The sequence below is a fragment of the Sceloporus undulatus genome, chromosome 8, assembly GCF_019175285.1.
Source record: "Sceloporus undulatus isolate JIND9_A2432 ecotype Alabama chromosome 8, SceUnd_v1.1, whole genome shotgun sequence".
Taxonomy (NCBI): domain Eukaryota; kingdom Metazoa; phylum Chordata; class Lepidosauria; order Squamata; family Phrynosomatidae; genus Sceloporus; species Sceloporus undulatus.
The window spans coordinates 24,502,842-24,515,016 of record NC_056529.1 but is presented as its reverse complement, the minus strand read 5'-3'; the positions used below and the strand labels follow the sequence as shown (position 1 = coordinate 24,515,016).

General features: G+C 46.8%; 1 protein-coding gene across 3 annotated transcripts in view; it reads right to left on the bottom strand.

The window, feature by feature from the left end:
• Nucleotides 1-12,175, bottom strand: part of CACNA1H (calcium voltage-gated channel subunit alpha1 H) — a 137,585-nt gene that overhangs the window by 44,227 nt on the left and 81,183 nt on the right. For all 3 annotated transcript variants that reach the window (XM_042438556.1, XM_042438558.1, XM_042438557.1), the window contains exons 7-9: nucleotides 11,709-12,024; nucleotides 2,163-2,255; nucleotides 175-970 (exon numbers count right to left, since the gene is read on the bottom strand). In XM_042438556.1, coding sequence (XP_042294490.1) covers nucleotides 175-970; nucleotides 2,163-2,255; nucleotides 11,709-12,024 — 1,205 coding nt within the window. The remainder of the gene's footprint in view (nucleotides 1-174; nucleotides 971-2,162; nucleotides 2,256-11,708; nucleotides 12,025-12,175) is intronic.

The following is a 12,175-nucleotide window of genomic DNA, read 5'->3' as shown; positions in this document are numbered from 1 at the left end:
ATGGACTCCTGGGATTTGTACTTTGTTGCGGCACCAAAGCTTGCCAACACAGAAGGCTAAATATCTCACCGATCTACAAATCCCCAAATTACATAGCATGGAGCCATGGCAGTTAAAGCAGTGTCAGAGTGCACTGATTCTGCAGTGTAGATGCAACCTCGGTTCTCTCCTTACCATGTTCTCCAACTAAATGGTGGAGCTTTTCGTAAGAATCCACGTTCATGTGTGCCGGACTGTTGACCATGGCCACCGGCGTGACGCATCCGCTGCTTCCTCCCATTTTCATCCCTTTGGACGCCGGGGTGACACTCCCTTTGCCAACAACAGGAGAAGGCAAGATGGTCGGGTAGTTCATGTTGGTGTTGTTGGGGAACTTAATGGCGGCCGGGATGTTGGAAGACTTGCACTTCACCCCGGCCCCTTCCACGTGGCAGTCCGTGTGGTAAATGCTACGGACCGACTCCGAGTCGGGCGCCATGGAGCTCCGGAGGTTGGGCGATGGCGGCGGAAGGGTGAGCTGGCTCCTGGGTTTCACGACGCTGAGTTTGAGGTCGCAGATCTCCGGGTTGGAGCGCGGCCCTTGCGGGCTGCCGTTACTGAGGTGGTAATGGTGGTGGTGGTGGTGGTGATGGTGGTGGATCAGGTGATGGATGGAGGTGATGCGCTTCTTGCTCCGGTGCCCCTGGCCATTGTGGGCCGCGCTGGTGGGGTCCACCTTTTTCCTCCGCTTGTTCTGCCAGTGGTTGTAGAGCCGCAACGTCCGCCGCTTGACTTTCCTGAAAATGTGGCAGATGTACTTGAGGAGTTCCTCATAGCAGCTCCCCGGTTCGGAGAAGCTGGCGATTGTGCTGTCGTTGGAGAGGTAGCGGGCCCGCTGCTCTTGCATCAGCTGGTTCTCCCGCTGCTTTGTTTCGGAAAACTGTGTTGCGATCACAACCAGGCACAGGTTAATCATGAAGAAAGAACCAACCTGTTGCGGGTTTGGGGTGGCGGAAAGGGATTAAAAAGAAAGACGCATCAATTTCAATCTGGAAATGAGGAGAATGTATAGACGAGACCTTCATGCATCATCATCATCATCATCATCATCATCATCATCTTATTTTCATCATTATTATTATTACAGTGGACCCTCCATATTCTTTGGGGTCAAGGGTGCAGGACTTCTCGGCCTTTTGGCTAAGATCAAGTGTAGAAAGTGTTCTCTCTAGGAATCATTAGGTCCTTCAGGGCAATTCTGTGGTCAAGATCTGCCAGAGGTTGAGCATGAAATTGTGCTGGAGACCTACAAATGCCTAGAGAAGTGTTCACTCTAGGAACCCTTAGGTCCTCCAGCATGACTTTTGGCAGAAGTTGACAACAGAGTCGCACTGGAGGACCCAGATATTCCTAGAGAGAAGATATTAATCAAATCCATGAACAATCAAATCCACAAAAGTCACTGCTGCAAATGTGGAGGAACAAATATATTACCATTATCAATATTCAGTGAGCCCTTAGTATCCACTGGGATTTGGTTTCGGGACCCCCTTGGGTATCAAAATCTGTGGATGCTCAAGTCCCATCAAATACAATGGCAAATTAAAATGATGTCCCTAGTATAAAATGGCAAAATCAAGGTTTGCTTTTGGGAATTTGTACATTTTTTACTATTTTCAAGCCATGGATGGTTGAATCCATGGATAAGGAATCCGTGGACTGCTAAAAAGACCAACAAATGGGCCCTAGACCAAATCAAGCCTAAACTCACTCTGGAAGCCAAGATAACGAAACTAAGGTTAGGATTGTAATTCAATATAATTTCACTCAATCCCTTTTGCAATCTGGCTGCAAACTTGAAACACAGTTTGGCAACTTTCCTTTTTGCAATTTGCAGAATCTCCTCACCAATAAAGCCAATGTTTGGTGGGTTATAGGACATGTATTCTTCTGAAGTAAGTTTGCTGGAGCCAAATCAGTAGGACTAGGACTTGCTTCTCAATGGCCGGCAGCCCAACTCTGCCCCGACAGATATTATAGGGGTGTCTCCTAGCCCCCCAATATGCATCGATGGGGACAGCAGCCATTTGGCCTGAAGGTCTTCCATTTAAGAGGCGTCTGATGGCTGACTTTAATGGGATCCAACGGCCCACCCGCCTCTCCAAGCCCACCCCCATACTTACTATTATAAGTAGTATAAAATATATAAAATTGTAAAAAGAGTGCGCATCCATGACATAGTACATGATGTCAACCCATCCTTCCAGGGTTATAACCTGCAGAGGAAGAAGAGCAGAGAAAAATAAAGGTAAGGACAAGGAAAATATCTGAGAGTTCCCATCAGGAAGAGAGTTGAGAAGGAAATGCATGGAATCCTTGGCCATAAACCTTGCTGGAAATTGTAGTCCATTATAACAGTTAAGAGATATAACTTTTAACCCACAAAAGCCCATTGTCATAGGAACCTACTAAGCAGACCTTGATGCAAAAGCCAAAGAGGGCACATCCCATCCCTGGGTTCAATGGGCTCACAGTTCATTTGAAAACAAAATACCAGCATTTGGAGAAGTTACACTATTCATGAATATCCTGTAACGTATTGGTAGCTGTGCCAATGGACTGGAAAGCCTTGTTGCTCTATATACCAAATCCACAATTCTTACGTCTGCAAAAACCTCTAATACTGCGGCCTCCATATACTTTCAAGTCTGTGCACAAAGGCATCCTCCAAATGCCATCTGCGGCACTTCTCTGATCTATCAAACCAGAAACCTTCCTGAAAATCCTTACTTGCTATGATTTAATTGGATATCCCAGCCATCTCTGGATGAAGATACAAAGTGCCTAACAGACCGTCCAAAGTTGGCACTGACTCTGGGAAGAGGCAGACGGAGACGAGCATCAAACTTTGGCCACATGTTTGGCTGAAGTTTTCTGCAGACTCAGCAGCAAAGCCTTTTCCCAGCTAGATACTCATTGCAATGAGAGCTTCATGTTTTTATTAACTACAGGAAAGGCCCACAGTTCCTTCAGCAGCTTGGTTTGCTTTGCACTGACAGCATCTCGGAGGACGCAGCCAAAGTTGGAGATGATATAATAATAATAATTTTAAAATGAGGGCAGGGATTCTCTATAAGTGACGTAGCTACGTAAATGTCTTGGTAATGTAGCTAAATAGTCTCTCCTAGCCCAATGCTCCCAGTCTTCACATATTGGGCAGCAGCTGCTGCAAGCTACAAAGGTCTGTTTCCCTTTGGAAAGCAGTAATAGACTGATATTTGCGCCTCCTCCCATGAGCAGTCTCCATTGCAAAAGGCAGAAGCAGGGTCCCTGTTAAAATTTGCACTGGAGAGCAATCATGCAAAGGGTGAATGGGAACATTTGTCGGCTGCATCCCAATAGGAAAGGGAACACATCCCTGTTGCTTGCAGCAGCTGCTGCCTGGTAAATCACAACTGGAAGACATCCATGGTTCCTTGTTGTTGTTGTTGTTGTGTGCCTTCAAGTCGTTTCCGACTTATGGCGACCCTAAAGGTGACCCTATCATGGGGTTTTCTGGGCAAGATTTGTCCAGAGGGGGGTTGCCATTGTCTTCTCTTAAGGCTGAGAGAGTGTGACTTGCTCAAGGTGACCCAGTGGGTTTCTATGGTAGAGCGGAGAACTCAATCCTGATCTCCAGAGTCATAGTCCAATGCTCAAACCACTATGCTGCACTTGCACTCATGTCCAGTGATAGGGATCTGGATTGTATCACTGGCTGAAGTGATAATTTTGGGTAGCATTCACTTGGGGACCCAATTCTACCTTTGACTGGGAGGCAATGCTGGACCTCACCAGCAAAAGGGCTGGGATGCTGAGTCCCATCTGCTGCATCTTTGAACACTGATAAAGCCAATGCTATGGTAGCAACGTTTGCCAGCACCCAGCGTTCAAGAAGAGAGATCTGGAACTACAGTTGCCCCTTGGAACTTGTGGGGGATTCGTTCCAGACCCACCCACCCTGCAAGTTCCAAATCTCATGCTTATTCAAACCCCATAGGCTTGAATGGGGCGCGTGCCCCATTAAGGTTAATGGAGGTTGCCCCTCCATGGATTTTCAAGTCTGTGGGTTTCAAGTTCACGGACTTGGAGTGGCAACTGTACTTTATTATTATTATTATTATTATTATTATTATTATTATTATTATTATTATTTCTCCCAATATAGGGACTCAAGATGGTGTATATGTTCCACAGCAAAACTAAGAAGTCATTGCATTTCTCCAGTGCTCCTCCATGTCCAAACCAACCTTCATGGAGAAAGCCAGCATGCCTGGCAGAAGCCTAGCCGAGTATCCCGCCATGCTAGCATCCTTCGACATGCATGGATTTATCTATAGGATAGTCTCTCCACCTGACTTTATGGCTTGGTTTCCACAAAGCACAGAGACTGGGCTGCAAAGGAGGTTCTCTCTTCTGTTGCCTGCCGAATGTGCTCTGGAGGTGTGCATTAAAATGGCACCACCGTCCTCCCTGCCGCTCCTGTTAAATGTTTGAACAAGGAGGAAAAAGAGGCTTTAATTAAATAGCGAAATCACGCGGTGAACTTGTGTTTTCAATCTCCTTTTTAGCCCTGGAAGAAAGGGAGCCGAGGACTTAATTAACATTGCAGGAAACAAGCTGCGTTAGAAACTTGCAAGGAAAAATGAAGAGTCACTCATTAGCACCAGCGTTCCCCGGCGCATGGGGAAACTACGTCTCTCTCTCTCTCTCTCTCAATTCTGTTCCATGGATAGTTAAGCAGCCAGGATGATGAAAGGCACTCTGCTGCAAATGGGCCTTCCTTGACTCTCCAGGGGATTCTGGAGGTTGTCGTCTCCAAAGTAAGCTTTCCAGACACAGGCCGTGGATGCTGGTGGGTCCAAGTTTTTAAAGTAAATAGACCAATGGATAAGAAATGAGTACCCCACTCGTCCCAAGCAACCAGGGGGCTACCCACCCACTTGCAAGAGATCTTTCCTCCAGCTCCCTAAGAAAGCCACACGCCTTGGGATTCTGCCAGGGTTTCCTTTCCATCGATGCCTCTGCCTCATTCCTTCCTCAGATGGGGCTCTTGGGGAGGACAGTGTCGGAACAGCTGCCGAAACAGGTGGTTCGCTCCTTTCGTGCTCCGAGATGAAAAATGAGCCGTGGGATCCGTATGCATATGGGGACGCGCCTCTCTCCTCTGAACATTTGCTTGGCAAACGGCAGCATTCGAATGGAACACTAGGAAAGCCAATTATTGGTGATTAGCAACAGGCTGAAAGGAGGCACAGATTCATCTGGAAAAGATGCTGCTCTGTTTTGGGGTTAGGGCTGAGCTCTGCTTCTTGTGGGATTCTCCTGGCTTACCTCCCATCCATCCATCCATCATCTATATCTATCTGCTCTCTCTGTCTCTCTCTCTGTCTCTTCTATCTCTCTCTCTCTCTGTTCATATATCCATCTGTCCTCTATCTATCTATCTATCTATCTATCTATCTATCTATCTATCTATCTATCTATGCTCTCTCTTTGTCTGTCTGTCTGTCCATCCATTCGTCCATCATTTTCTCTTCTCTCTTCCTCCCTCCATCCATCCATCTGTCTGTCTATCTATCCATCCATCTATCTGCACGCACTCTCTCTCTCTCTCTCTCTCTCTCCTGTCGGTCTGTCCATCCATCCATCCATCTTTCTCTCCCCCCATCTGTATCTATCTATCTATCTATCTATCTATCTATCTATCTTCTCTCTTTCTCTCTCCTATCTATCTATCTATCTATCTATCTATCTATCTATCTATTGCCTAATGGCAGGGTAAAGAGCAGAGTTAGGTCAGATTCTACTTGGCTGCTTTTACCGGCTATCTCTGTTGCTTTTATTTATAAGTATAATTTGGGGTTGAAGTACGCTGCAGAAATAAAGACACTGTTATAACTGGCACGGCTCCATCCTACAGATTCCTGGGATCTGTAGTTATGTCGAGGCACCATCATGCTTTGGCAGAGAAGGCTAAAGATCTTGCAAAACGGCAAAACCCAGGATCCCATCGGATGCAGATGCAGCACTTGAGGTCTTGTCAAGCTGCATTATTTCAATAGTATAGTATATATAGTATAGTATCCCAAGATTGATTATTTAAAAAAGGCTTTCTGAATTGTCATACCCAGAACTGGACACAGGCTTCAAGGTGAGGCATCTATAATACATTCAGGATTATTACATGCTTGGAGCTTCCAAGTCCCCTTTCCTTCCACGCAACCTACCCAAAGAGGCTGCCGTTCCAAGTCCGCATTAATGCAACATGAAACTGTTTTAAGCAGTTGTTGATGAAAAGAACAGACCAGGGGCTTTGCCTCTCATTCCGCACCGAGAAAGAAATTTCAGGCCAAGTTACGCAGCAAACCGAAAACTGGCTGCTGGCGGGGGAGAAAAGCCCATAGATTCAATTAAGAAGATTGGCAAGCTCCTCCTGCAGGGCCCTGCCAGCCTCAATCACCAAGGCATGGCATAGAAGAGAGGAGAGGAGACGCGGTCCTGGAGGGGCAAAGGAAGGTCGAGGGCATGGGAAGTTCGGGGCAAGAGAAAGCCTTGGCTGGCCATTGGGGTGCGGTGGTGGGAAAGGCCTTCTTTTGGAGGAGGACGCCCAGAATCCCCAACCAACATGGGGGATTCTGGACGTTGCAGTCCAACATTCAATCTCCTCCATCTAGAGATGGATTCAGTCAGCCAGAAATGGTTCACTCCTCATTTTAAGTTGCAGATCATTTCCTTACTGCTTCTTGGAACAGAATGCAAAGTGCTGTTATAATCCTGAATTTATTACAAATGTCCTCCAGAGAGTTAGCATGGCCTAGTGGTTTGAGCGTTGGACTAGGAGTCAGAGTTCAAATACTGGCTCGGCCACATTGGCCGATTGTGGGCAAGTCACACTCTCTCAGCCTCAGAGGAAGGCCATGGCAAACCCCCTTCTGAAAAAAAACATGCCAAGGCCTCATTCCCATTTACAAATAAACCAGTCTGCAATCCGAATTGATGGATTGGTTCGGCAGTGGAGCATGGTTCACGCTACATTTGCCCTGATCGCATTTTTTCCTGTAAAATAACCAACTTGTGGTTCACATTCACGAAGGACTCAGTTCAAAATGGACCTGCTCCAGTCAGCCGAAGGGCAAATTTAAATTGATCTGCATCTGGTTCACACTTGTGTGGAATCGATTTATCCAAATAGACGCAGGAAAAAACAGCGTCAAAAAGAAATGGTTCTAGCGCGTGGCCCCACTTTCCGAATCGCTTGTGTGATTCTTACGCAAAAACTGGGCAAACATTTTGCAGACGGCTCCAGTTTGAGCTTTGCTTCCCTTCCTGACAGTTGGCCCTTGCAGGAAGAGTTTGCAATGCTTCTCTAGGCCAGGCTCTTCTCTAGGCAAGGGATCAGGAGAGGGCACAAAATAATTGTCATCCTTGTCTGTGCGCTAATTCCTGGAGGCCTTTTTCTCTGTGACTTTAGTTGCCCTTTGGAGGGCATGTTGATTTGGCTAATGAGATCCAGCCGGGGAGGAAAGGTCCCTTCTTCATCCTGCGTCAAGCGGCTAATTTTGCCGCCGGCGACGGATTTTGAAGTTCCTCTTGCAAATCTGACGGACGCGGGCTCTCGGGTAAAGCCAACAAACAAGACTTCATTCCAAGCTATCTCCCCGTTCCAAGCATCATTCCTCCATCGATAACCGAGACGTCGTCTCTTTCTCCAAAGGATGGCTAATGTTTGCAGAATTGCAGTCCTTGGTCCAGGCAAAAATGGCAGCTCTCCGCTGTCTCCAAAACTTGGCTGAACTGTCTCCGAGGCAAAGCAAAGCGAGATATGGCACCGGTTGTGCAATTTGCAAGATGGAGGATGCTTAACCGATCATCCTATCAGAGTTGCGGCATTGCTATATTCACCTTTGAACCCCAGATTTCCTTGGATTAAGACTATAATCTCAGGGAAAAGAAGGGAAAACCCAGAGAGCCACCGTGGTGCAGTGGTTCGAACATTGGATTAGGGTTTATGCAAACTAGGGGTGTATCCACATTGCAAAAGCAAAGTCTGGCACCACTTTTGACCGCTATGACTCTATCCTATAACAATAAGTCAGAGCTGACTTGACAGCACACAACAGCAACAAGAACAAAAGGAAAACCCATTTCCCTGAATTGCTTGCTGACTATTTGTGGGTTGTTTGAAACCGCAGCTGTAAGTCTGGAGTGATACAACCCAGACAACAGTTGGTAAAGGCTTCTTTTGGACTGCAACATTCAGCATCCCCTGGCCGGCATTGCCATATTCCAGGAACTGTAACCCCCCAAAAAGTAACTTGATCAAGCTCTGGCCCAGAAATGTGTTGACCAGATGGAGTTCAAGGCTGATCTTGAGTAGAGAGTCTCAAAAACCCAACCTCCAAATGCAAGTTTCATCTGTCCTGGCAGAAAAATAAATGGCGGTTGTAGTAATGGATAATAAACGAGTCCTCATTACATATTCATGAGGGCTTGATTTATCATGCTAATTAGCCACAGGCATTTGCCGCATCATGGCATGTGGCGAAAGGAATTAAACATTATGGCACAGCAGTGCATGAGGATCTGGCCTGGCTTTGAACAATCTGTGGAACAGGGTTGTCTATGGAGAACCAAGAGCCAGAAAGGCCAATAAAGGCAAGAGGAGCCATTCTGCCAAGGCCAAGGTGGCCAGCTCACCAACAAACAGCTGGCCATGCGCTGAACTGGAAATATTCACAAGGAAGGCATGCGTCTTCAGTGCTGTGGAGGGAAGGTTATCCCAGGGTGAAGGCTGAGCTTGCAAAGAATGACCCTTATGCCAGATTACAACCAGATGCTGGCTATTAAAAAAGGAAGCAGTCAGGGAAGTCATGAAAGAAAAACCCTACTAAAGTAGTTCAGAAATGATTACCTGTGTTTGCAAGAGGAAGGAAGGAAGGAAAGGGAATCACTGGGGAATAATGATAGTCAAAGGAAGAGTCTTAATGATTTTTAAGGTCGATCGTTTCATTTGGTTAAAATGAAAAAAAATGAAAAGATGTGATGTTTTAAAGAAGATTTTAAAATAAATGTTTGCATTCCCTTAGTGACAGACCTGGGCAGAGGTGCCCAGTTTGGCTGAGTGGGTCTGCCAAGAAGGTCTTGGCCAAAAGGCACATGTCTGGGGAGCAATGGTGCCACCTTTCTTTGGGGTGTCACCTAGTGTGGCCTGCACCCCTTGAACCCACCTTGTGACGCCCCTGGGCAGAGATGCCCAGTCTGGCTGAGTGGGTCTGCCAAGAAGTCTATGGATGGAAGAAGCAACTGCCCCACCAGCTGTTTAGCCCCCTTCTCATGGTCACCTGTTGCAATCTGCACCCCCTGCATCCCCTTAGTGATGCCCTGGGCAGAGAGGGCCAGTCTTGCTGAGGGCGGCTGGCAAGGGGGTCTTGATGTGGACAGAAGCATTTGCCCCACTGGGTTTCCACCCCTTTCTGAGGTGTCTCCCAACGCCGTCCTCACCCCCTGCCTATCCCCCTTAGGGACACCCCTGTGTCTACTTCCGACAGGAGTAAATCGAGGTAGAGAGACTCATTCTCCCCTGTGGAAGTGAGTGATCAAGATAACACCGCGAACTCCTGTTGCCCCTGACAAGTCCTTTAGTCATGCTCAGTATTTCATGTTCCCTTTTCCGCCTCTTGTTCCACCTTCTTCTGTAATCTCCCCTCCCTCCCCAATTCATTGAAAGAGAGAAGGCGAACAAGTCGACTGGGGTATTCTGGTCACGCTCCGTGGCGCTTGGCGTGGCTGCCTGGAGCTCTCTCTCTCTCTCTGGTATGTTCACGCTATCAGTATGGAAGGGGGAAGAGGAATCCCGTCGCGCCGGTGACAAATCTGAAGCAGGGGACCCCTCTTGGGAAAGGCTTGATTAACTTGTCAACGGAGATGTCTTCTTAGACAAAAGGCTCCAGAAAACAACGTCCGTTCCCATGAGGAGGAGGAGGCATGGCCTGCAAGCTCTGTATTCCTCCTCTCACATCGGTTCACGCTTTTGCAAAAAGGAAGCAAAAGACCTTTCTGTAGAGCCAGTGTGGCGTAGTGCTTTGAGTCTTGGACTACAACATTGGAGGAGGCCAAGGTTCGCTTCCCTGCTCAGCCATGAAACCCATTGGGAGACTTTGGATGACTCACACTCTCTCAGCCTCAGAGGAAAGCTATGGCAAATCCTCCTCTGAACAAATCTTGCCAGGAAAACCCCATGATAGGGTTGCCTTAGGGTTACCATAAGTTGGAACGACTTGAAGGCACTCAACATACACACATATCTAAGCCAGGGCTTGGCATGCTAACTTTGAACAGGAACTGGTTACTTCACACATTGCTCTGAGCATCCAACAAGTCATTACGTTTGTTAACCGAGGTACATGTATATATTAGAATCACAGAGATGGATGATAGGTTTCACTTTGGGTCGCCATTAGTCGGAAACAACTTCAGGTCACACAACAACAACAACAACAACAACAACAACAACAAAGAGTTGGAAAGGACTTCAAGGGCCACTTAGTTGAAGCTCTTGCCATGCAGGAATACACAACTCCTGAGAGCTGGCCATCCAACTTCCAACCAAGGAGACTCCACCAGTCTGTTCCAGTGCCAAACCATTCTTAAAGCCAAGAGATGCTTCCTAATATTTAGGTGAACTCTCTTTTCTTGTAATATCAATGCACTGATTTGTGTTCTAGTTTCCAGAGCAACAGAACACAAGCTCTCTCCATCTTCCACATGACATCCTTTTGGGTATCTAAAGATGGTAAACATCTAATCTCTCTGTCTTTTCTTCTCCAAGTTAAACATACCCAGAGCCCTAAGCTGTTCCTCATAGTGATCTTGTTGGTGAAAAGAGAAACCCCTTCCAGCCCCACACAGCTTCAGTATTCCAGTTTCTACATCCTCTTCATGCCCCCTTCTAAGCAAACAATAGAAACTCATTCCTCCAACAAGACCAAGATCCCAGTTTCTTCATCCTTCTCATGCCCACTTCTAAGCAGGCAAAGGAAACTCATGTGTCAAAAAGCAAGATTCCAGTTTCTTGATACCTTTCATTCTCCCTTCTAAGCAAGCAAAGGAAACTCATTCCTCCAACAAGATCAATATCCCAGTTTCTACATCCCCTTCATAGCAAGCAAAGGAAACTCATGCCTCCAGCAAGAGGAAGATTGCAGTTTCTTTATCCCCCTTATGCCAACTTCTAAGTGGGCAAAGGAAACCCATGCCTCCAATAATGGCACGATTCCAGTTCCTCCCTCTTCAGGCCCTCCTTCTAAGCCAGCTAAAGAAAATTCTTATGTCCAACAACACTAAGATTGCTATTGCTTTTCTGCCCCACTCCTGCAACCTGGTTAAAGAAAACCAGTCCAAACATCTTTTCTAGCTGCTCAAAGTGCGATGCCAAAACTTCAAACGGCCTTGATCTCTTGGTTCACCTTCCTCACTCACCTGCCCAGGTGAGCTGGGAGAGCTATGCATTGCGGGCAATACTTATTCTAAACATTGTAAATATGAAATGTCACAAGTGAGAGTAACACGAATGGCGACTTTCCTCTCTAATAGTTAGAAAAAACACTCGACTTGCTTATCTTGCGCAAGCAGACTTGCTTCTGGGTCACCCGTGAAAGAAAGAAGGAAATTGGAAAAGGGGCACTTACCTGAAAAATAGCTATCCAAGCATAGCCAATATTATCAAAATTAATAGCTCCATTGTGCGGGTTATAGTCGCCCGTCCTGCAAACGTTGTAATACTGGTTCCAGTTTATGCAGCCGTTGCGGCTGCTGAAGTCCAGAGGATACGAGTTCGGGTTGTAAGAGTCCATGCTCAAAGTACATTCCACCTTGTACTCCTTCCGGATTGGGATGCTGGAGCATTTCTGCATGCCGTTGTCCCGGTGGGATGAACAGATGAATGGGTTCTCCTCCCCTTCCTCCGGTCGATAGTACGGATGCAGGAAAGTCAAGTTGTATGTCCTTGAATGAGGAGGAGAAGGAGAGAAAAGAGAGTCATTAATGTCTTTGGTTGTCGTTTCCTTAATAGAAAACACTGCAGGTCAGCCGGATGGAAATTTGGAATTAGAGGTCAGTCGAGCTGAAAGAAAGTGTGCGTAAGTGTGTGTATGTG